This window comes from Mytilus californianus, unplaced genomic scaffold (genome assembly GCF_021869535.1).
Source record: "Mytilus californianus isolate M0D057914Y unplaced genomic scaffold, xbMytCali1.0.p SCAF_4, whole genome shotgun sequence".
Taxonomy (NCBI): Eukaryota; Metazoa; Mollusca; class Bivalvia; order Mytilida; family Mytilidae; genus Mytilus; species Mytilus californianus.
Window position 1 is genome coordinate 54,883,353 of NW_026262690.1, and position 25,049 is coordinate 54,908,401.

Here is a 25,049-nt window from a genome sequence, read left to right on the forward strand (position 1 = left end):
TATGATAGGGCTATACCAGATACTAGGCTGGATGAGTAAGTTGTATGATAGGGCTATACCAGATACTAGGCTGGATGAGTAAGTTGTAAAATTTAAATGCTCAACAAAGTTCTTATTTTCTATAGGCTTATATGCAGACTATTGGACAGACTTAAGCAAAAGCACAAAATCTAATATCCACGAAAAATAATCCGAAAATACATTTTTTCCTTAATCCACAAAAATCAGTAACCACGAAAATAAATGAATCTACAGTAATATTATTATCACACTTCTTGATCATACTTTATAAGTATGATTTTAAGGTTTTCTGCATGTAGATATTTGAAAATATCAGCAGTGAGTCACAATAAGAAGTTTGTTTGGAGAGTGATTGCAGAGAAAATTGTAAAGCTTGTTGATTGATGTAGAAAAATGTGAGATTTACTATTGTAATTTCAGGAAATGCTGTACACCCAAAAGCTATCAAAATTTATAAAATGCTAGTTTTTGTCGAGCCTGCGACTTTTGTCGCAGAAAGCTCGACATAGGGATAGTGATCCGGCGGCGGCGGCGGCGGCGGCGGCGGCGTTAGCTAACTTCTTAAAAGCTTTATATTTTAGAAGGTGGAAGGTCTGGATGCTTCATACTTTGTATATGGATGCCTCATGTTACGAAGTTTCCGTCAGTCACATGTCCAATGTCCTTGACCTCATTTTCATGGTTCAGTGACTACTTGAAAAAAAAGTTCAGATTTTTTGTAATGTTAGATTCTCTCTTATTATAAGTAATAGGATAACTATATTTGGTATGTGCGTACCTTGCAAGGTCCTCATGCCCGTCAGACAGTTTTCACTTGACCTCAACCTCATTTCATGGATCAGTGAACAAGGTTAAGTTTTGGTGGTCAAGTCCATATCTCAGATGCTATAAGCAATAGGTCTTGTATATTCGGTGTATGGAAGGACTGTAAGGTGTACATGTCCAACTGGCAGGTGTCATCTGACCTTGACCTCATTTTCATGGTTCAGTGGTTATAGTTAAGTTTTTGTGTTTTGGTCTGTTTTTCTTATACTGTATGCCATAGGTCTACTTTATTTGGTGTATGGAATGATTGTAAGGTGTACATGTCTAGCGGGCAGGTGTCATCTGACCTTGACCTCATTTTCATGGTTCAGTGGTCAAAGTTAAGTTTTTGAGTTTTGGTCTTTTTTTCTAATACTATATGCAATAGTTCAACTATATTTGGTATGTGCGTACCTTGCAAGGTCCTCATGCCCGTCAGACAGTTTTCACTTGACCTCGACCTCATTTTATGGATCAGTGAACAAGGTTAAGTTTTGGTGGTCAAGTCCATATCTCAGATACTATAAGCAATAGGTCTTGTATATTCGGTGTATGGAAGGACTGTAAGGTGTACATGTCCAACTGGCAGGTGTCATCTGACCTTGACCTCATTTTCATGGTTCAGTGGTTATAGTTAAGTTTTTGTGTTTTGGTCTGTTTTTCTAATACTGTATGCCATAGGTCTACTATATTTGGTGTATGGAATGATTGTAAGGTGTACATTCTAGCGGGCAGGTGTCATCTGACCATGACCTCATTTTCATGGTTCAGTGGTCAAAGTTAAGTTTTTTGAGTTTTGGTCTTTTTTTCTAATACTATATGCAATAGTTCAACTATATTTGGTGTATGGAAATATTTTATGATCTATTTGGCAGTCACGCAGGTTTTATTTGACCTTGACCTCATTTTCAAGGTTCATTGCTCAGTGTTAAGTTTTTGTGTTTTGGTCTGTTTTTGTCGAGCCTGCGACTTTTGTCGCAGAAAGCTCGACATAGGGATAGCGATCCGGCGGCGGCGGCGGCTACGGCGGCGGCGGCGGCGTTAGCTAACTTCTTAAAAGCTTTATATTTTAGAAGGTGGAAGGTCTGGATGCTTCATACTTTGTATATGGATGCCTCATGTTACGAAGTTTCCGTCAGTCACATGTCCAATGTCCTTGACCTCATTTTCATGGTTCAGTGACTACTTGAAAAAAAAGTTCAGATTTTTTGTAATGTTAGATTCTCTCTTATTATAAGTAATAAGATAACTATATTTGGTATGTGCGTACCTTGCAAGGTCCTCATGCCCGTCAGACAGTTTTCACTTGACCTCGACCTCATTTCATGGATCAGTGAACAAGGTTAAGTTTTGGTGGTCAAGTCCATATCTCAGATACTATAAGCAATAGGTCTAGTATATTCGGTGTATGGAAGGACTGTAAGGTGTACATGTCCAACTGGCAGGTGTCATCTGACCTTGACCTCATTTTCATGGTTCAGTGGTTATAGTTAAGTTTTTGTGTTTTGGTCTGTTTTTCTTATACTGTATGCCATAGGTCTACTATATTTGGTGTATGGAATGATTGTAAGGTGTACATGTCTAGCGGGCAGTTGTCATCTGACCTTGACCTTATTTTCATGGTTCAGTGGTCAAAGTTAAGTTTTTGAGTTTTGGTCTTTTTTTCTAATACTATGTGCAATAGTTCAACTATATTTGGTATGTGCGTACCTTGCAAGGTCCTCATGCCCGTCAGACAGTTTTCACTTGACCTCGACCTCATTTCATGGATCAATGAACAAGGTTAAGTTTTGGTGGTCAAGTCCATATCTCAGATACTATAAGCAATAGGTCTAGTATATTTGGTGTATGGAAGGACTGTAAGGTGTACATGTCCAACTGGCAGGTGTCATCTGACCTTGACCTCATTTTCATGGTTCAGTGGTTATAGTTAAGTTTTTGTGTTTTGGTCTGTTTTTCTTATACTATATGCAATAGTTCAACTATATTTGGTGTATGGAAATATTTTATGATCTATTTGGCAGTCACGCAGGTTTTATTTGACCTTGACCTCATTTTCAAGGTTCATTGCTCAGTGTTAAGTTTTTGTGTTTTGGTCTGTTTTTCTTAAACTATAAGCAATAGGTCAACTCTATTTGTTGTATGGAAGAATTGTTAGCTGTACATGCCTGCCTAGCATGGTTCATCTGACCTTGACCTCATTTTCATGGTTCATTGGTCAATGTTTAGTTTACTTGGTTAATGTTAAGTTTATGTGACAGTTGTAATAAAGCTTTATATTTAGGACTATCAACATAATATCAATGATTAGTAAAGAAGGCGAGACATTTCAGCGTGTGCACTCTTGTTCTTAACCTATAAGCAATAGGTCAACTATATTTGTTGTATGGAAGAATTGTTAGCTGTACATGCCTGCCTAGCATGGTTCATCTGACCTTGACCTCATTTTCATGGTTCATTGGTCAATGTTTAGTTTACTTGGTTAATGTTAAGTTTATGTGACAGTTGTAATAAAGCTTTATATTAAGGACTATCAACATAATATCAATGATTAGTAAAGAAGGCGAGACATTTCAGCGTGTGCACTCTTGTTATTTTTTGGCTGCAACCTATTCCGTTGCAATTTTCACTATAAAAAACATCCAAAACATTTCAGAATTTACTATACCAAAAATAACCATACTGCTTTGAACAGCTGGTTTTACTATGTCTAAGTGATAAACCAAATAATGTTCAGGTTTAAGTTCTCAGGATTAGGTCTATTCCATAGAAACTATACATTGATAGGTTACCAATTCTTTGTATGTCTGTTGTTTTTGTGGAGATAACAGAACACATAATTGCTGCTCACAAAGGATTTGTGTATATTTTGGTATCTAGCATGATTGTTTTTTTGCTAGTGTTGAGCTTGAGTGAATCACTGTGGAAAACAGTGATTGCTGCTGAATTTGCATTATACAACTCTTAATTATGGCCCTATAATACAATATCTGTTTTATAATATACAGAGCAATATTTCAAAGGGATTTACCAGTGTTTGCTCTGAAAAATTACCACTATGTAGTCTATTTGACATATGTCATATTGCATTGACCTCATTTTCAATTAGTGATCAGGTTGAGTTTCTGGATTAGGTCTGTTATTTATTTTAACAAGTATACATGAATAATCATAGATCGTCAATGATGAATAGAAAAGATATGGGGTAATTATACTTCAGGTAATATCTCAAATACTTTTGCTTTATTGACTGGAATTATGTTTTACATCTGAGTTCAGACACTAGATATTAAGTGACCAACAGTCATATACATTGGTATAATGATGCATCTTGGAGAGTATAAACTTTATAGACTCTGATGATGATTAAGTTTTATGTCCAAGTCCGATATCAGATACATTTGTACATAATGACCGAAAAATCATATGATTTTATGTAATGATACATCTTTGGAAGTATATCAACTTCCCATAAATGATAGGTCACTCTGGTCTGCATTTTATTCATCGACTTATATTAAATTGTATATTTGAGTGAATTTTTCATGTGGTAAGTAATCTGCAATCCTTTATTTGATGTGTGGATGCATTTAAGAGAGTTAACAACCTCCTATGAAAGGTAGTTTCCTCTGTCGTATGGTATAGGGATTCATATTAGAGTGTAACTTTAAAATTTCAGATGTAAATATTGGCAATACCCAGAAGATTTGCCCACAGCTAGTGTTATTCTTGTATTCCATAATGAAGGATGGTCCACACTGGTGAGGACTGTACACAGTGTAATTGACACTTCACCACCACATCTTCTCCATGAAGTGGTGATGGTTGATGACTTTAGTGAAAAAGGTTTGGATATACAAATAGTTTTTAACTCATGTTATTAATTTTTGTCGAGCCTGCGACTTTTGTCGCAGAAAGCTCGACATAGGGATAGTGATCCGGCGGCGGCGTTAGCTAACTTCTTAAAAGCTTTATATTTTAGAAGGTGGAAGGTCTGGATGCTTCATACTTTGTATATGGATGCCTCATGTTACGAAGTTTCCGTCAGTCACATGTCCAATGTCCTTGACCTCATTTTCATGGTTCAGTGACTACTTGAAAAAAAAGTTCAGATTTTTTGTAATGTTAGATTCTCTCTTATTATAAGTAATAGGATAACTATATTTGGTATGTGCGTACCTTGCAAGGTCCTCATACCTGTCAGACAGTTTTCATCTGACCTCGACCTCATTTCATGGATCAGTGAACAAGGTTAAGTTTTGGTGGTCAAGTCCATATCTCAGATACTATAAGCAATAGGTCTAGTATATTCGGTGTATGGAAGGACTGTAAGGTGTACATGTCCAACTGGCAGGTGTCATCTGACCTTGACCTCATTTTCATGGTTCAGTGGTTATAGTGAAGTTTTTGTGTTTTGGTCTGTTTTTCTTGTACTGTATGCCATAGGTCTACTATATTTGGTGTATGGAATGATTGTAAGGTGTACATGTCTAGCGGGCAGGTGTCATCTGACCTTGACCTCATTTTCATGGTTCAGTGGTCAAAGTTAAGTTTTTGAGTTTTGGTCTTTTTTTCTAATACTATATGCAATAGTTCAACTATATTTGGTATGTGCGTACCTTGCAAGGTCCTCATGCCCGTCACACAGTTTTCACTTGACCTCGACCTCATTTCATGGATCAATGAACAAGGTTAAGTTTTGGTGGTCAAGTCCATATCTCAGATACTATAAGCAATAGGTCTAGTATATTCGGTGTATGGAAAGACTGTAAGGTGTACATGTCCAACTGGCAGGTGTCATCTGACCTTGACCTCATTTTCATGGTTCAGTGGTTATAGTTAAGTTTTTGTGTTTTGGTCTGTTTTTCTTATACTGTATGCAATAGGTCTACTATATTTGGTGTATGGAATGATTGTAAGGTGTACATGTCTAGCTGGCAGGTGTCATCTGACCTTGACCTCATTTTCATGGTTCAGTGGTCAAAGTTAAGTTTTTGAGTTTTGGTCTTTTTTTCTAATACTATATGCAATAGTTCAACTATATTTGGTATGTGCGTACCTTGCAAGGTCCTCATGCCTGTCACACAGTTTTCACTTGACCTCGACCTCATTTCATGGATCAATGAACAAGGTTAAGTTTTGGTGGTCAAGTCCATATCTCAGATACTATAAGCAATAGGTCAACTATATTTGTTGTATGGAAGGATTGCAAGCTGTAGTACATGTCTGCCTGGCATTGTTCATCTGACCTTGACCTCATTTTCTTGGTTCATTGGTCAATGTTTAGTTTTCTTGGTTAAGTCTGTATCTTAGAAACTATAAACAATAGGTCAACTATATTTAGTGTATTGAATGATTGTAAGGTGTACATGTATTTCTTGTTTGGTTTATATGACCTTGACCTCATTTTCTTGGATCATGTTAAGTGTATGTGATAGTTGTAGTAAAGCTTTATATTTAGGACTATCAACATAATATCAATGATTAGTAAAGAAGGCGAGACATTTCAGCGTGTGCACTCTTGTTCATTCTAGATGCTACAAACAGAGAGAAAAAAACTCATTCAAGAAAGAGAAATTATTATTACTGCAGATTACTGCAGTATTACAGATGTTTTATTTTAGAAAATATGTTTTCATGAGTGTAACTTACCATATTGCAATCAAGTCAGAAGTATTAGGCCATTGTCAAGGGACAATATGTGCATTTGATTGAAGTGAATACATAAGGAAGACTGAACAGACAATTGCTCCAATCATATGTTTTAGCTTTGATCCCAAAAACACAGGTTTTCTGAAAACTTGAATAAATTATACTATTGATTGCATTTATAAAACTGCTATCCATAACCATCACTGTTTTCATTTATTATGCAGAACATTTAAAAGGCAAATTAGAGGAATATATTAAACAGTTTAATGGAAAGGTGAAGCTATACAGAAATAAAGAGCGAATGGGATTGATCGGTACAAGAACAAGAGGAGCTGAGCTGTCCACTGGAGATGTCATTGTATTCTTAGATGCTCACTGTGAATGTAATAAAAACTGGCTAGTACCTCTGCTTGCTAGAATTAAATATGACAGGTAAGTCAGGGGAGTTAACTGTGATGTTGAAATAAACATGGGAATTATTGTTAATGTCCTGGTAATGAATGCAGAAGAGACATTTGATATTTCTCTTTAAAAAAATTGTGTTGGCTTATCACTAAGGAAAGTTAATACAATCATAACGGTAAAGAACGAACCAGACATAAAAAAATACAAATTAAAGATTAAAACTTGAATTATGTAAATATCTTCTATTCTAAAATTTATTTTAAAAAGTAGCCTGTATTATATTGTTGATTTCAGAGATTTTAAAGTAGTATACTTTTAGAAAGTCTTATTGTTTTTATTGTCTTGCCTTGACGGAGTCAAAAAGCGAGACATAGGTATGCTGTTTCCAGTGTCGGAGGCAGCAGGGACAGCGGTCGGCGTCAACAATGTATTAGTTTGTGATTAGGTCTAATTCATGGTGAACCACTAGTGGTAGGTCAATGATATTTGGTATGCAGATGTATTAGCATTGGCACATCTCATTACCATTGAATTTATTTGGCGCCGCCGCCTCAGTCAAGGTCTATTGACTTTGAAACTTTGCTTAGTTTACATGTATTAGTTTGTGATTAGGTCAGTTTATGGGGAATCACTAGTGGTAGGTCAATGATATTTGGTATGCAGTTGTATAAGCATTGGCATATCTCATTTCGATGGAGATTATTTGGCCCCGCCCCCTCATTCATGGTCTATTGACTTTGAAACTTTTGCTTAATTTCCATGTATTAGTTTGTGATTGGTTCAGTTTAAGGGGAACTGTTAGTGGTAGGTCAATGATAATTGGTATGCAGTTGTATAAGCATTAGCAAATCTCATTTCCATGGAGAATATTTGGTCCTTACCCCTCAGTCATGGTCTATTGACTTTGAATTTTTTGCTTAGTTTGCTTGTATAAGTTTGTGATTAGGTCAGTTTAAGATGAACCACTAATGTTAAGTAAATGATATTCGGTATGCAAGTTTCATTTCCATGGAGATTATATAACCACACCCCCTAATTATGGTTTAATGACTTTGAAATTTTACATAGTTTACAAGTTAATTTTTGTGTTTAGGTTTGTTTAAGGGGAACGACTTATGAAAAGTATTTGGTTTGCAGTTGTATTAGCATTGGCACATCTCGTTTCCATGGAGATTGTTTAGCCCTGTACCTTCAGTCATGGTTCATTGACTTTGATTATTTGCATAACTTACATGTTAAAGTATTGCTATTTTAATTTCAACATTTGCATTATCAAAATAACAAATAGGTGAGACATATCTCTGTGTTAACAGTTTATATTTTTGTTATTTATGATTTATACATACCTGTTAACTAACCAGTATTCTGCGGGTTACCCCCGTGAATTTTCCCTTTCACACAGGATTTTTAAATACCCGACATATTCAAATAACCCGTGATTTCTGAAAATATCCCGTTTTTACCAGTATTTCTGACTGGTATTGTTTTCATAATTTCGAAGTCAAATATACGTTTGGTTTTATAGACTTTTTCCTTTGAAAAGGTAAACAATTGAAAAGTCAAAACTTAGGATTTGCTTATTTACCGTGCTGATGACAGCTATCAAAACATTACCTTTGATTGAAAAGGAACAATTCGAGAATTGTCTCGTTAATTGTACCCCAGAAAGAGGAAGCCAGTCAAGCTTGACATACAATTCTATGTCCTGATTAAAAGAATTGCTGTTTGCAAATATCAATGTTAAATCATTTTAAAACAATTTGAACCTTTCAATACATTTCTGTTGGAGAGAATAATTTTGTTATCACTTTAATATAAAATCTTTAGATCAAATCCATATGCTCTAGATATTGCACTGAAAGGAAACACACTAACTTCTTTCTATTTATCGTCCTCAAGTGTATAGGAGCACATTAGCTCTAATTGATTTCTAATTACATGTATTGCTGGGGTTTATGACATTCATTTATAAAAAGTAGTGTGAATAAAACAATAAGAGGGCATTGCTTTACGAAGATTTTTAATTAATGATAAATATTTATATAATTAATAAATACAAAAGTGAATATTTGTAGGAAACTCAGTGGTACATGTATATTTTATAGTATATAAAAAAAAAACTAAAATCAAACCATAAAAAAGTTTGTATTCGTTATGACCTGACATTTTCTTCTTCAATGCAGGTTCAATTTCAGAGGTTGACAGGTATGATTTATAACAAATAAACATTATAACAATGCTTTAAATGATCATAGGAAATTTCAAGACCAACTTAGAAATAATAAGATTAGATTTTCTTCAGGTTTTGGTAATTTCCACTGTAACCATTCAAGGTTGAATGGAATTAAGTCATGGAAAAAGACATTTTCAAATTTGATTAAAGGTAAAAATGAATATTGGCCATGGAAGTTCTTTAGAAAGAAAAAAGTAAGCTCCTCACAAATTGAAGGGAAGAGGGACCTGAGTAAACTATACGCTCTGTCTTACAGTTTGTAAATATTTCAGTTGTGCTTGAAGTTGAAATGCTGAAATGATAACTTGGGGAACAAGAGGACAACACCTTTCACAAGCAACAATCTTGAACATTTTAGATCTTCAGATATTTCCAAATCAGATACATACACGACACTAATCATATCTAGCAGATCATTCTGCAAAACCATCTTTCGTCACATAAAAAGTTACTTGACTCCTTTTTTTTAAAGAACAATAATGGCAGTACCAACTATTGACGGTATAGACTGGGATAACTTTGGATACCACCCAGTATATAGTACTGTACATCACAGAGGTATATTTGAGTGGGGATTTCTATATAAGGAGAGTCAGGTACCTAAACAAGAACTGGATAGAAGACAACACAACAGTGAACCTTACAGGTAAGTACCGTGTATTTGTAATTGTACAAACTTCTTTATTCTTTCTTCTTGGTTTGTGTGAGCACATAGTTATGGGGAAGGTCGTGTTATTTACCCCCTCCTTATTGTAATGATTGGACATACAGATAAAAGTGGGCAACATCTCATAATCCATTTGTGTAATATGTATGATCATAATGTGTAGTTGATCACCATTTAGATCTGACAATATCTATTAGAGAACATCTGTTAATTATGATAATATCCTCATAATTCTTTATAAATATATGATGTGGTAGCATGGCTGTTTTGTTTGGTTTCAAGTTTTGTCATATGTGTAGTTAATCATATTTTCGCAATATTACATCTGATCTAAAAGCATGTTCAATTACAATTATGGACAAAGGAAGATAACTCCCAATTCAATCATATTTTCGCAATATTACATCTGATCTAAAAGCATGTTCAATTACAATTATGGACAAAGGAAGATAACTCCCAATTCAAAATATTGCCTAAATGTCTTTCATTGGTAATAATACAATGCAGTTTTAAGTTAACTTTGCGAAATGAAAGCAATCGTCATCCTTTGGTGCTCACAGGCATTTAGTTTCTTCAAATGGATGAGGAAGGGAGCAATTGGCCATAGCTGAGAAGTCTTGTTTTGATGTTTGGTTAAGCTGTGGCGTTGCTTTGATTTCTTATGGATATACTGTACATCATAGAGGTATACATTTAGCCATTAAAATATTTTTTAGAGTGTATGTACAATATTAAAACTTATCCTGGTCAGTTATCCAGAGAAATAATAGAAGGGTTGTAGAATCTTCAAAATTCAGCCCTAGCCAGTTAAGTTATAATGGAAGTATTATAACACATTGTTAAATATATTTATAGATCATTATATCTATTTATAGAGCTCCAACACATGCAGGAGGGTTATTTGCTATGGATAGGAAGTATTTCTTTGAGATGGGAGCTTATGACCCTGGATTGAAGATCTGGGGTGGAGAAAACTTTGAATTGTCATTTAAGGTAAACACCAAACTTTAGATGTCTCCAATTCATATACCGTAATTTAAATTAAAAGATCCTGTAAATACAGAATTTTTTTACAGATGTTTTGACAATGCAATTTGTTTCTCCTGCAATAAATGTTGCAAAATGCAAAACAGAGAAATTTTGCAATGGAGTAGGCTTGTTGTATAAAGCTTCTTATATAAGATGGTAGAAGAGTCTGATGATCCATATTTTGTATAAAGATACTGTCTGACAGGGTTATTTTGACCTTGACCTAATTTTCATGACTCATTGGTTAATATTATTTTTTCATGATTACAACTGTTTCATAGGTACTATAAATAAATTGGTCGACTAAATTTTATGTATAGAATGATTGTTAGTTGACATTAGGTTTTTGTCGAGCCTGCGACTTTTGTCGCAGAAAGCTCGACATAGGGATAGCGATCTGGCGGCGGCGGCGGCAGCGGCGGCGTTAGCTAACTTCTTAAAAGCTTTATATTTTAGGAGATGGAAGACCTGGATGCTTCATACTTTGTATATGGATGCCTCATGTTACGAAGTTTCCGTCAGTCACATGTCCAATGTCCTTGACCTCATTTTCATGGTTCAGTGACTACTTGAAAATAAAGTTCAGATTTTTTGTAATGTTAAATTCTCTCTTATTATAAGTAATAGGATAACTATATTTGGTATGTGCGTACCTTGCAAGGTCCTCATGCCCGTCAGACAGTTTTCACTTGACCTCGACCTCATTTCATGGATCAGTGAACAAGGTTAAGTTTTCGTGGTCAAGTCCATATCTCAGATACTATAAGCAATAGGTCTAGTATATTCGGTGTATGGAAGGACTGTAAGGTGTACATGTCCAACTGGCAGGTGTCATCTGACCTTGACCTCATTTTCATGGTTCAGTGGTTATAGTTAAGTTTTTGTGTTTTGGTCTGTTTTTCTTATACTGTATGCAATAGGTCTACTATATTTGGTGTATGGAATGATTGTAAGGTGTACATGTCTAGCTGGCAGGTGTCATCTGACCTTGACCTCATTTTCATGGTTCAGTGGTCAAAGTTAAGTTTTTGAGTTTTGGTCTTTCTTTCTAATACTGCATGCAATAGGTCAGCTATATTTGGTGTACGGAATGATTGTAAGGTGTACATGTCTAGCTGGCAGGTGTCATCTTACCTTGACCTCATTTTCATGGTTCAGTGGTCAAAGTTAAGTTTTTGAGTTTTGGTCTTTTTTTCTAATACTATATGCAATAGTTCAACTATATTTGGTGTATGGAAATATTTTATGATCTATATGTCAGTTACGCAGGTTTTATTTGACCTTGACCTCATTTTCAAGGTTCATTGCTCAGTGTTAAGTTTTTGTGTTTTCGTCTGTTTTTCTTAAACTATAAGCAATAGGTCAACTATATTTGTTGTATGGAAGAATTGTTAGCTGTACATGCCTGCCTAGCATGGTTCATCTGACCTTGACCTCATTTTCATGGTTCATTGGTCAATGTTTAGTTTACTTGGTTAATGTTAAGTTTATGTGACAGTTGAAATAAAGCTTTATATTTAGGACTATCAACATAATATCAATGATTAGTAAAGAAGGCGAGACATTTCAGCGTGTGCACTCTTGTGTGATTAGGTCTGATTTTCAGATTCTTTGAGTGATCTGTCTTTAATATATCTATCACATTAATGCTTGAAGGGTCTTAAGCTAATACAAACCATATTAGTCAGTATGAAACACCAAAACGGAACAAACAATAACCGATTACGTTTTGTAGTTTACAAATTCTAAGCTGGTTTACGGTTGTCTTTTTCACTATGTTTGTATCGTTTCAATCATGCAGATACCAGTTTATTTCTACCAATGCATTGAAAAGAAACGAGAAATTTGTAATGAAAGGTTTAGTTTTTATATTTATCAGTATTAATTTGATATTGAATAGAAATAACTTATTAATATGGATGAGTTAAAATTATTAGTTTGAAAAATGATAAGAGCGCCCTCTACAATATAAATAACAAAGATGGCGGAACGTAAACAAACCACCTCGCCCGCGAAATTGAAATTTTTCTCTTATTTCTTGCTTATTGTACTCTATAGTCCGCACCCCGTCTGGAAGGTCCAATTTTGGAGAATAAAACCGCGGACTATACAAGCCTTTCTACGGTATTAGGTAAAATAAGAAAATATCATGCTCCAATATCATTAATTAATTGAATGGTCTATGATGGTGTTGAGAAATCACACCAGTATATCACAAGTGCATGAGTTTATATCTTTTGCTGTCCATTTACAATTACTGATTAAAGTCAGTGAAAGGACTGTTTAGAATCCTTTTTTCCTAATGACCAATGCAATATTATGCTCAACAGATAAAAGTGTTTTTTTCCAAATTTCTTACAATATAAAATTAGGGAGATGTGGTATGATTTCCAATGAGACAACTATCCACCCAAGTTCAAATGAAGTGGATATAAGCAATTAAAGGCAACTGTACGGCCTTTAACAATGAGAAAAAAACATACCATATAGTCGGCTATAAAAGGCCCTGGCATGAAAAAAATGAAAAAAAAACAATTGGAAAAAGTATATTTTATCGGACTTCATTTTTTTTTTAAAATTGCATATTAGTTTTATAATTTTAAAATATATATTTTGATTATGGTAAATTTTTCAGCTATGGCAGTGTGGAGGTAGTATAGAATGGGTCCCATGTTCTAGAGTTGGCCACATTTACAGAAACCATATGCCTTATGGATTTGGTAAAGTTGATGTTAAAATACCAGTCATTCAGCTGGTGAGTTTCTGTATATTTTTTTGGGGGAAAAAATTAGTACTAAGTCTGGTAAGGCTGCCTTAAAAGTTGTAGAAACAACTGAAATATTTAAGTTAGTGACATTTTAAAGGTTAAATTTAGAAAAGGTTGAAAATCTCAGATAACTTTGAATTTTTCTTTTGAAGAAAATGTTTTTACACTATCATCATGAAGTCTATTGTGTTTTGTGTTTTTAGAATTACATGAGAGTTGTTGCAGTTTGGCTGGATCCAGAATTTCAGGAATATTTTTATACCAGGGAACCCGGAGTGAGAGGCTATCCTATAGGAGATGTGACTAAACAACTTCAGTTTAAAAAGGAACACAATTGTAAAAGTTTTAAATGGTTTATGGAGAATGTAGCTTATGAAGTTTATGAAAAGTTTCCTCCTTTACCTCCAAACAAGGCTTGGGGAGAGGTTTGTATAATATAATCTGTTATCTTATCAATGAATATTGAAATTACTTGTACATCTTCTAGTTTTTTAATTTTTTGAAAATATTTTAAAGTTTATATTCAGCAATAAGCCAAACAAACTGGGGAATAAAATCAAACACTTGATAAATATGTGTTTCATTTCAAATAATCCAATTGAAAGCTTCTTCTGGCATCAACCTTTAGTTATGACTTGGTAATTAGTAATTTCGCATAGATTACAACCAGTAAAGAACAACAAACACAACAAAATTGCATCAAAGTTGTAAATTCTTGAAAAGATAAAACCACAAGTCTTGAAAATTAAATGAAATATGTCAAGAAAAACCTGCAGAAATAAAACAATAATGTTATCTGTACAAATAAAATACAAGAACAATAGCAACATATAAGCTTTATAAAATGAAAGAAAATATGCAATTCTAGTTATCATAGGCAGGTTATAAAAGACAGACATCATATTAAGGATTTCTCTTTTTAAAATTTGACAAGTATTTCATTGTATTTTACTTTTATCTTTAACATATTAACAATTTTTTTTCAGTTCAAGTTGCAAGGAAGTAACAAGTGTTGGGATGTTATGGGACAACAAGTCGGAGGTGGACCTATAGGTCAAAGTTATTGTCATCACTATGGTGGTAACCAGGTAAAATGGATGAGATCATGTGATCATGTGACTTAATGATCAGATTCTTATGTGAGTTTTACATCTGGTACAGAATGGCACAAAAATGTAGTTTTTGTTTCCTTTCATCTGTTTCTCTCTGAATCTTTTTCAAGTTGTCTCAGAGAAGAACTGTTATAGACTGATATAGATAGACTGTAAGACACACAACTAACCTGATCATTAAGTCATCATTTCTGTGTATTTATATGTTGTCATCCAGTTTACAAGGCTACCATTATAGAGGTGACCTTGGTAAGCTAGATGACCTTGCACTAATCTTTGTCATTTCAGTGATTTATTAGAGCAATGTTTACATTACTAACATATCATCTTGTCTTTCTTGGAGTATTACAAAGGTAAAAAGAGCAGTAACTGGTGGTGGGATAGCAAATGTAGCTATAGAAAGTTGGTCTGCTTTTACGTTATTAAATTATACAAAGTTGATACATTAAAAAAATGTTTAATATAAAAGCAGATATTTTGCTGCAAATTGTGTTAATTGGGATAATCACTTAGTGCTTTGATATAACTACTAATGCTATTAATACATAGAGATGGGATATTTGACTATTTTTGATCATTGAATATTGATTTTGCTTAGATAATCAGTGATTTTCTTGCCTTTATTTTAGGGCTGAATATCGGCCCCGTTCCCAATTAGAAAATACCTGAAATTTTCCCAATTGAACCCGTAAAAATTCCCAATTCAATCAAGTTGTAGCAGAAAGATAATTGAAAATTTTATTGTTCCTATGATTTGGTTCAAAATATAAGTTGTTGTACTGTTCCCGAAGAAAATCACGTCGAATATAGACAGGTAACTAACATATTTCGTAAACCAGTTTTTAAAATAGGTAAGCTTAGTTCAGCATTTGGATGACTTCCATTTGTTAACAGTAAGAATTTGGAATGATATGAAGTGATGATGTAGTGTTATTATCTGAGTAACATTGTAAATATATGCCTACATGAAAACTAAAAGGTTTTCATTATTTTCTCATAAGTAAATTTTTACTATATGCTTTTTCGGCAATGTCATACTGAGCGAAGATATGCTGGTCTGGTTTATTTTTTTGCTGTGAATTGAGCATGCCCCAACAGACAACATGTCCTCTCATAATTCAAAATATTATTTTCGCAAATTGAAAAAAGGCAAAGATGCCACTGATTGTAAAAAACTTGATATGTTTGGCTTTAAAAAATCCAAAATTAGTACTGAAGATTCTACAGGGATTGATATCTTGAATGGAAATGTTTCTACTTTTAATATTACTTGTTACACTTACCTGATATCCTTACATTATGGATTATCTTTCCGGTATTTGGTCACATCTCGCTCAAAACGCTTGACTGATCAAGAATTCAAACCTCTCGGTGAATCAGTCCAAGCGTGAGAACCCCTTCAGTATTCTTTCCGGCGAAATCCAAAGCGGTCACGTTTCTTTATTCGTCAGAATTAACGTGTCTAAGACACAAGTTTTTGCAAATTAAGTTTTCGTATGCGTGCAAGGATGACGGAAGCTACCGTTCATCACACGCTCAGTGAAGACGAGGTATTTTCTACTGCCAGCAGTCCAAAATCATCAGTGGCAGGGGATGCTCGGGATAAAATGGCGGAGCCAAAAGCCTCGAGAAAGACCAGTTCCCGTAGGTCCAAGAAAAAGGACGAGGTCGAGGAACTGAATAAGAAATGGGAAAGCCGTTTCTCACAGATAGAAACCAGGTTTGATAAATTTTTTGATTTATTTAGTTCAAACGATGGTATAAATATAAACAAGGATACTGTCACGTCAGGTGAGCAGAGACCTTGTCAGAATCAATCTGAACAAGATAGTGGCTCTTCAGGAGCGCACAGACTTGTTCAGGATTCTAACCATGAACATTTTCCAACAGATTCAGTTCGTGAAAGGGAAAATGAAGATGTCGTATCTTTGGCACCAGGCCTTAGAGAAAGACATGACATAGGTTTACTATCAGAAGATGAGTCTTCTTTAAAAAGTGAAACTGAAAATCCTCAAAAATCTTCATCAAGATTCAGTAAATATGTGAATGGTAATGAAAGTGACTCAGATGAGAACAATAATGATCACTTAAAATCTTTATTTGGGGATGATGTTAAGACTAAAAAAGAGACAAGCTCTGGAGGTCTTATTCTTGACAAAAGTCAAATTGATATTTTATCTGGTTCTTGGAGGTGTAAAAATCCAGAAAGGTTGACAGCCTATAATGATGAATATAGACACAGTTTTCCTGTTCACGAGAAAACTAGTGATATTTTAGAAGTACCTAGTCTAGATAATATGGTACCTGATTTATTAGTGAAAAAACATGGTGCTAAAGCTTATTCAGTAAGCCAGAAAAGCAATTTATACAATCCTTGTTTAAAATCCCTTGAAAAGTTGGCATATCAAGGCCAGGTAGCTGCACGCATGGGGATAATTACTACAGCATACACCCAACAAGCTTTGGGCAATTTGTTAAATACTTTGTCAGAAAATGAAGTTAATCTAGACAAATCTATCCAACTTGTAAGAGACATATTTGCAATGTCTACAAAATCTTTGGACCAAGTGGCACGGGCTGGTGCATTTCACCACTTAATTCGTAGAAAAGCTACTTTAGAGGACACAGGTCTTAATGATATTAAAGAGCTTAAGCATCCACTTGTATCATTACCTTTGACAAAGTCAGGTGTCATTGGTGACAATATGGAACAAACTCTTAAAGACAGGGTTGACAAAAATAAACAATTAAAAGAGTTACTGCCTGAATTACATGTAAATAAAACTTTTTCAGTGAAAAGGAAAGCTACAGGCAATCAATTTTCCAATGATTGGTCTAAGAAACCAAAATTTGACAATGCACAAGGTTCTACTTTCACAGGTGCTAAGTCTAATACACAGCGTACAGTACAAAGAACTAGTACAGTAACAAGACCAGATAAAGACGACAAGAGTTCTGGTACAACGAACAATTTTCGTCGCTTTAACAACCCATTTCATGCCAAGGGGCAACAAAAGAAATGACTATCAGATCAAGGTAAGCAACTTTCATGTGCAAATGTTGCTTCCAGAGATACCTGTAGGGGGTCGTTTAAGCTTATTTCTAAAGGAATGGACAAAAATAACAAACGATCAGTGGGTTTTATCAATTATAAAAGAGGGCTACAAACTGGAATTTCAACAGTTTCCTCCAAAAACAGGAGTAAAAATAACTTCTGTTCCTGCAAAAGATTTAGAAATTTTACATTTAGAAGTAAAAGAACTTATGGAAAAAAGCGCTGTAGAATATGTTCCGCAAGCGGACATTTTAAACGGTTTCTACAGCACATTTTTCCTAGTTCCGAAAAAAACAGGGGACATGAGACCCGTAATAAATTTAAAACCCCTCAACAGGTATCTCCGAAAACAACACTTCAAAATGGACTCTCTGTCAACAGTTTTGAATGTAGTAAAACAAGGGGATTGGGCAATATCTCTCGATCTAAAGGACGCATATATGCATATCCCTGTATTTCAAAAACACAGACAGTATCTGAGGTTTTGTGTAAAAAACAGCCCTTGCTTACAATTTTCAGCTCTACCGTTTGGTCCAACATCAGCTCCTCGAGTTTTTACCAAAGTAGTATCGGTAGTAGCTGCACATTTACGAGCACAAGGCATCAGACTAGTAGTATACCTGGACGACTGGTTTCTAGTAAATCAATCATCTCTCATGTTAGTCCAGGATCGAGAGATAGTGTTGAATCTTCTGGTAAAGTTGGGTTTCATAATCAATCTAAAAAAATCCTCTTTAACTCCAACACAGAAAATAACATATATAGGTGCATTATTCCATCTGGATTTAGGAATAGTAATGCCAACACAAGAAAGAGTGTTGAAATTACAAAAAACAGTCAAAGTAATGAACTTGAAAAAACATGCAACAGCCAGAGATTTTTTACATCTACTTGGAATTATGGCTTCTTGCATAGAGATGATTCCCTATGCAAGACTTCATATGAGACCAATTCAAATTTATTTGCTGAGTCATTGGCGCCCCACTTCTCAAAATCTGGAACTGAATGTTCCAATTACACAATATCTAAAATCTCATCTGATTTGGTGGTCAGATACAGCCAACATTACAAAGGGCAGATCTTTACAACACTGGGAAACTCATGTGACCATAACGACAGATGCTTCTACATCGAACGGTTGGGGTGGTCACATGGATTCCCAGATAGTCCAAGGGACCTGGTCAGATATACAGAAAACTCAACATATCAATTGTCTAGAGTTGGAAGCTGTACTGAAAACAATACAACATTTTCTCCCTCAGTTGAAAAGGAAAAATGTACTTCTGCGATGCGACAACTCGACTGTTGTACAATACATAAACAAACAGGGGGGCACCAAATCAATTCAGCTTTGTCAAAAAACTTGGGATTTGTTGAAACTCCTAATAGAACACAAAATTCAGATAAAAGCAGCACATATAGCAGGCAAAGCGAATGTGTTAGCAGATCTTCTATCACGGACAAAAATAAGACACACAGAGTGGTCTCTTCAGGAGACTGTAGCTCAACAAATTTTTGTCAGGTTAGGCAGACCGATGATAGATTTGTTTGCATCAGCGGAAAATCGCAAAGTGAAAATATTTTGTTCATGGTTTCCTCACCCGGAAGCATATGCAATAGATGCTCTGTCCATACCGTGGGACAATGTAATCGGGTATGCTTTTCCTCCGATCTGTCTAGTACCGAAAGTGCTCCAACACATGAATCGGTACAATTGCCAGCTAATTCTTGTAGCTCCTCATTGGCCAAGGAGACACTGGTACCCAGAACTGCTAAAAATGATATCAGATTATCCCATAAAAATACCAGTTCAAAAAAATCTACTACATCAGCCAAGAACAAAAATATACCATCCAAGCCCAGAAATATTCAGTCTGGTTGCATGGCCTCTATCAACAGAATTTTCAAAAAGAGAGGTTTTTCTAAAGAAACTAGACAACTCATGTCAGCTTCTTGGAGAACAGGAACTCAAAAGGACTATTCTAGTAAGTTCAAAAAATTCTGTGGCTGGTGTAGTGAAAGGGAAATTGATCCCTATTCTGCCTCTTTAACAGAAACTGCAGATTTTCTTACAAGTCTGTATACCAGTGGTCTCCAGTATAGTACGATTGGGGGCTACAGATCTATGTTATCAAGTGTTTTACCCCCAGTTGAAAAAATACCAGTAGGTCAACACCCATACATTATTCGTTTATTGAAGGGTGTTTTCAATTCAAGGCCTCCCAGGGTCAAACTACTTCCTGAATGGAATTTAGATAAAATACTTGAAATGTTAAAGAAAAAGCCTTTTGAGCCAATGAAAAAGGCTGAACTCAAGTTTATCACATGGAAAACTGTATTTTTAATTGCTATCACTACTTTCAGGCGTTGCAGTGATATACAGGCCTTACGTTTGGGAGATGGAAATATATCTGTACATAGCAGAGGAGTTTATTTTATTAGAGAAGGATTGTCAAAACAAGACCGTCCTGGACATTTTGGTGCTAAGATTTTTGTACCTGCCTTTGATGCAGAAAAGCTTCTTGACCCTAAAAGGGCATTAACGTACTATTTAAAGAGCACTGACAATTTTCGTGGTGAAAACAGACAAGATAGTAAATTGTTCTTAGCAATCAGTAATCCACATAAGCCAATTTCAAGTCAAACAATTTCATCATGGATTGTGAGTACCATTCAGATGGCATATAACGACAAAAAGAAATCTGTTAAGGCTCATTCGACAAGAGCTATTGGTCCTTCTTGGGCTCTTTATAAAGGTGCATCAATGAAGAACATCATGGAAGCTGCTGATTGGAGCAGGGAATCCACATTCACCAAATTTTACTTACGTCACATAGACCCTCATGTTTTATCGAAGTAAAAAAAAAAAAAAAAAAAAAAAGAAGAAAAATACATAAAATTCGAAAAAAAAAAAGAAGAAAAATGTGTACAGTTTTTTAACTTGTAATATAGTTTGTATAGTGTTGGAACTATTCATATCCGACGAGATGCGATGCAAGTTTTTAAACCTTTGTGTGTGAGATGAAAAAGACATCTATTTAATGTGTTTAAAGTCAAACATTTAGACTTTGTATATAGTGTAATATAGTGTACATTATTTGAACAAAAGAATTACAGTCCACCGCTTGAGTTGGGACTGCTTTAGAATCTATGGATATCCATAATGTAAGGATATCAGGTAAGTGTAACAAGTAATATTAAAATTGTACAATTTTGTTCACAAATTGGAATTTTGTGAACGTAGTTACACTTACCTGATATACTACCCACCTCCTCCCCATTAGTAATTCTTTTGGCAATCTGTTTGGATTTCGCCGGAGAATACTGAAGGGGTTCTCACGCTTGGACTGATTCACCAAGAGGTTTGAATTCTTGATCAGTCAAGCGTTTTGAGCGAGATGTGACCAAATACCGGAAAGATAATCCATAATGTAAGGATATCAGGTAAGTGTAACTACGTTCACAAAATTCCAATTTGTGAACAAAATTGTACAATTTTACAGATGTAGAACAGGATGAAGCCGTGGTTGTGGAGGTGAAAGGCACTAAAGCAGTCACCTCAGACCCTAGTACTAGCTCTGAACAAATTGTTTCTTCACAAACACCTGAGCATAATTCACTTGAAATGAACTCTGCTCCTGTGCAAAGTGAAACTGACCGTCAATCCCACTCCGAGTGCAATCCTCATGTTGATTGCTCAGTGACAGTTACTGACAAGGAAACTTGCAAAGAATCTCATGGTTCTATGACTGAGTTGAGAGTATCTGATGCTCAATCAGACCAAATGTCAACTAATTCTAAGGATGCAAGGACATTTTGCTCATTCAAGTATGAAAGCCGATATGGGCCTATTACAATGTTGTCAAAGATGGTTATATTTGGAAGTTTAAAATGATATTAAAATAACATCATTAAAATATGTTGGACACAATGATTTATTTCTTCCCAATTCATACATTATACGACACATTTTTCCTAATTGACTGGGGCCCAGGCCCAACTGGAAAATGGGTAGGAAAATCACTGATAATTAGCAGTAGGTTAGAGCTGGCTTTTCTTAGTCATGTGTTGTCTGATTGGGCCCAGCACAATAATGTGTACTGGATATGGAAAAGACAGTAATATATGCATTAATTCATAGATATAATACTTTAGAACTACCAGTTCCAATCAATATGTTTTATAATATGCTGATAGATTAATTAAAAAAATCAGATATTGAATCTCTAGTAGGTTTTTATTTTTCATTAAAAAAATATTATCAAAATGTAAATAATATGTCATTTCAGTGAACTTAATATTAACAAAATTCATGCAATTAGGAAAAAAAACTTATGGAAATTAAATGTAAAGATAGAACAAATCAAAATAATTTTGAAGGAATGATTTACCAAAGTAATGATTCAAATATACAAATGTTAACTGTTTTTATTATGTTTCCTAGTTGTTCAGATTGAATACTAAAGGTCAGATTGGTGTTGGGGAACGTTGTATCAAAGCATCAGGAGGATCAACACTACATTTACATTTCTGTGATGTACAGCCCACTGGTCCATGGAGCTGGGATGAGGTAAGATTATATTACATTCATGTTATTTATTTAGTTACATTTCTGTGATGTACAGCCCACTGGTCCATGGAGCTGGGATGAGGTAAGATAATATTTCATTCATGTTATTTATTTAGTTACATTTCTGTGATGTACAACCTACTGGTCCATGGATCTGGGATGAGGAAGGATTATATTTCATTCATGTTATTTATTTAGTTACATTTCTGTGATGTACAGCCCACTGGTCCATGGAGCTGGGATGAGGTAAGATTATATTACATTCATGTTATTTATTTAGTTACATTTCTGTGATGTACAACCTACTGGTCCAAGGAGCTGGGATGAGGTAAGATTATATTTCATTCATGTTATTTATTTAGTTACATTTCTGTGATGTACAGCCCACTGGTCCATGGAGCTGGGATGAGGTAAGATTATATTTCATTCATGCTATTTATTAAGTCTCCCAAACGAAGTTTGGGAAGACTTATTGTTTTTGCTCAGTTATTATTATTATTATTCTTCTTCCTCTTCCTCTTCTGCCACTTTTAAATTTGAACTTGTCCGCACCCGTTCTCCAAAACCGCTTGTCAGATTAACTTAGGGTTTCACAATATGTTAGACTAACATGTCTAGTGGTGCAATCAGGGTTTTGTTTGTGTAATGGGGTTTATAAAGGGGTACTTTGAGGGGCAAAAAGAAAGGAGGGTTTTACTATAGAACCCTATGGGATTTTATTTTTTTAAATTTTCAAATGATTATAAATTGAAAACCGTTTGTGATAGACACAATCTTTTTAATTGAAAATGTTCTAACTGATAAAGCACATTAAATGAATTACAGGGTATGTCCCCAGGGGTCACCCCCACCCCCTGCCATTTAAGAAAGTTCTAATATCATGTAAGTGGTCAAGATCCCCACCCCTAAACCATATATATATTCTGGTTTGTCATGTTAAGATGGTTTGAATGATATACAGGGTTAGTCCCCAGGGGTCATCCCGACCCCCTGCCATTTGAGAAAGTTCTAATATCTTGTAAATGGTCGAGATCCCCACCCCTAAACCATATATATTCTGGTTTGTCATGATAAAGCACATCAAATGAACTACAGGGTTAGTCCCCAGGGGTCACCCCCACCCCCTCCCATTTAAGAAAGTTCTAATATCTTTGTAAGTGGTCAAGATCCCCACCCCTAAACCATATATATTCTGGTTTGTCATGCGAAGATGGTTTGAATGATATACAGGGTTAGTCCCCAGGGGTCATCCCCACCCCCTGCCATTTGAGAAAGTTCTAATGTCTTGTAAGTGGTCAAGATCCCCACCCCTAAACCATATATATTCTGGTTTGTCATGTTAAGATGGTTTGAATGATATACAGGGTTAGTCCCCAGGGGTCATCCCGACCCCCTGCCATTTGAGAAAGTTCTAATATCTTGTAAATGGTCGAGATCCCCACCCCTAAACCATATATATTCTGGTTTGTCATGATAAAGCACATCAAATGAACTACACGGTTAGTCCCCAGGGGTCACCCCCACCCCCTCCCATTTAAGAAAGTTCTAATATCTTTGTAAGTGGTCAAGATCCCCACCCCTAAACCATATATATTCTGGTTTGTCATGCGAAGATGGTTTGAATGATATTCAGGGTTAGTCCCTAGGGGTCATCCCCACCCCCTGCCATTTGAGAAAGTTCTAATATCTTGTAAATGGTTGAGATCCCCACCCCTTAACCATATATATTCCTGTTCGTCATGTTTCGAACATTTGAATGACATAAAGGGTCTGTCCCCAGGGGTTCCCCCACCCCCAATTTTCTAATATCTTGTAAATGGTCGAGATCCCCACCCCTAAACCATATATATTCCTGTTTGTCATGTCTCGAACATTTGAATGATGTATAGGGTCAGTCCCCAGGGGTTCCCCCCACCCCCAATGTTCTAATATCTTGTAAATGGTCGAGATCCCCACCCCTAAACCATATATATTCCTGTTCGTCATGTCTCGAACATTTGAATGATGTCAAGACTCAGTCCTCAGGGGTTCCCCCCACCCCTAATGTTTTAGTATCTTGTAAATGGTCGAGATCCCCACCCCTAAACCATATATATTCTGGTTTGTCATGCCAAGATGATTTGAATGATATACAGGGTTAGTGCCCAGGCATCACTAATGCATATAACTTTACTGGACCAAACCAATTTTCCCTGGACTTTGCCCAATGTAAGACAACCCTTGGAATTACGAATTATGGGAGCTTCGTTTGGGAGACTTCGTAACAGCATCCTGTTACAATCATTTCTTGTTTAGTTATATTTCTGTGATGTACAGCCCACTGGTCCATGGAGCTGGGATGAGGTAAGATTATATTTCATTCATGTTATTTATTTAGTTATATTTCTGCGATGTACAACCTACTGGTCCATGAAGCTGGGATGAGGTAAGATTATATTACATTCATGTTTTTTATTCATCTGGTTGGGAACAACAAAACAAATTTTCAAATTTAAAGCTTCATTGGCAATTTCTTTGTTTGGATACAAACATTATGCAAATAATACAATTTAGAATTATAACTGCACTAAAATAATATTCATTGCATTTACTTGGCATGGGCCAATCCAGATGGTGCACATCTAATAAAGAGAAAAAAAGGTAAAATTACAGCCAATTTTGTGTCAAAATAAGGTCCTGTAATTCCTATTTTTCTGGAGCATCCCCACATCATGTATTTCTGTTCCTAATTCTT

The 25,049-nt window shown here is 35.3% G+C and overlaps 2 protein-coding genes and 2 long non-coding RNA genes across 5 annotated transcripts in view; 3 read left to right on the forward strand and 1 right to left on the reverse strand.

Moving 5' to 3' along the window:
* The window catches only part of LOC127698469 (N-acetylgalactosaminyltransferase 7-like), a 52,203-nt gene that overhangs the window by 20,756 nt on the left and 6,398 nt on the right, over positions 1-25,049 (forward strand). For both annotated transcript variants that reach the window (XM_052201946.1, XM_052201945.1), the window contains exons 5-12: positions 4,505-4,671; positions 6,702-6,909; positions 9,588-9,761; positions 10,658-10,775; positions 13,447-13,566; positions 13,782-14,003; positions 14,565-14,666; positions 22,190-22,315. In XM_052201946.1, coding sequence (XP_052057906.1) covers positions 4,505-4,671; positions 6,702-6,909; positions 9,588-9,761; positions 10,658-10,775; positions 13,447-13,566; positions 13,782-14,003; positions 14,565-14,666; positions 22,190-22,315 — 1,237 coding nt within the window. The remainder of the gene's footprint in view (positions 1-4,504; positions 4,672-6,701; positions 6,910-9,587; positions 9,762-10,657; positions 10,776-13,446; positions 13,567-13,781; positions 14,004-14,564; positions 14,667-22,189; positions 22,316-25,049) is intronic.
* On the reverse strand, positions 1,018-3,305 carry LOC127698534 (uncharacterized). The gene is made up of 3 exons (XR_007980868.1): positions 3,181-3,305; positions 2,430-2,936; positions 1,018-1,133 (listed from the first exon to the last, which is right to left on the reverse strand). It is a non-coding gene; the product is annotated as an uncharacterized LOC127698534 (long non-coding RNA).
* Positions 1,133-3,181, forward strand: LOC127698529 (uncharacterized). The gene is made up of 3 exons (XR_007980862.1): positions 1,133-1,393; positions 2,250-2,655; positions 2,950-3,181. It is a non-coding gene; the product is annotated as an uncharacterized LOC127698529 (long non-coding RNA).
* On the forward strand, positions 15,957-20,923 carry LOC127698475 (uncharacterized). The gene is made up of 2 exons (XM_052201957.1): positions 15,957-17,726; positions 20,110-20,923. The coding sequence occupies exon 1, from the start codon at positions 16,187-16,189 to the stop codon at positions 17,711-17,713; it is 1,527 nt and encodes a 508-aa protein (XP_052057917.1). The 5' UTR covers positions 15,957-16,186; the 3' UTR covers positions 17,714-17,726; positions 20,110-20,923.

Coding starts and splice junctions, on each gene's coding strand:
- LOC127698475 (XM_052201957.1), top strand. CDS start 16,187: ATGCGTGCAAGGATGACGGAAGCTACCGTTCATCACACGCTCAGTGAA.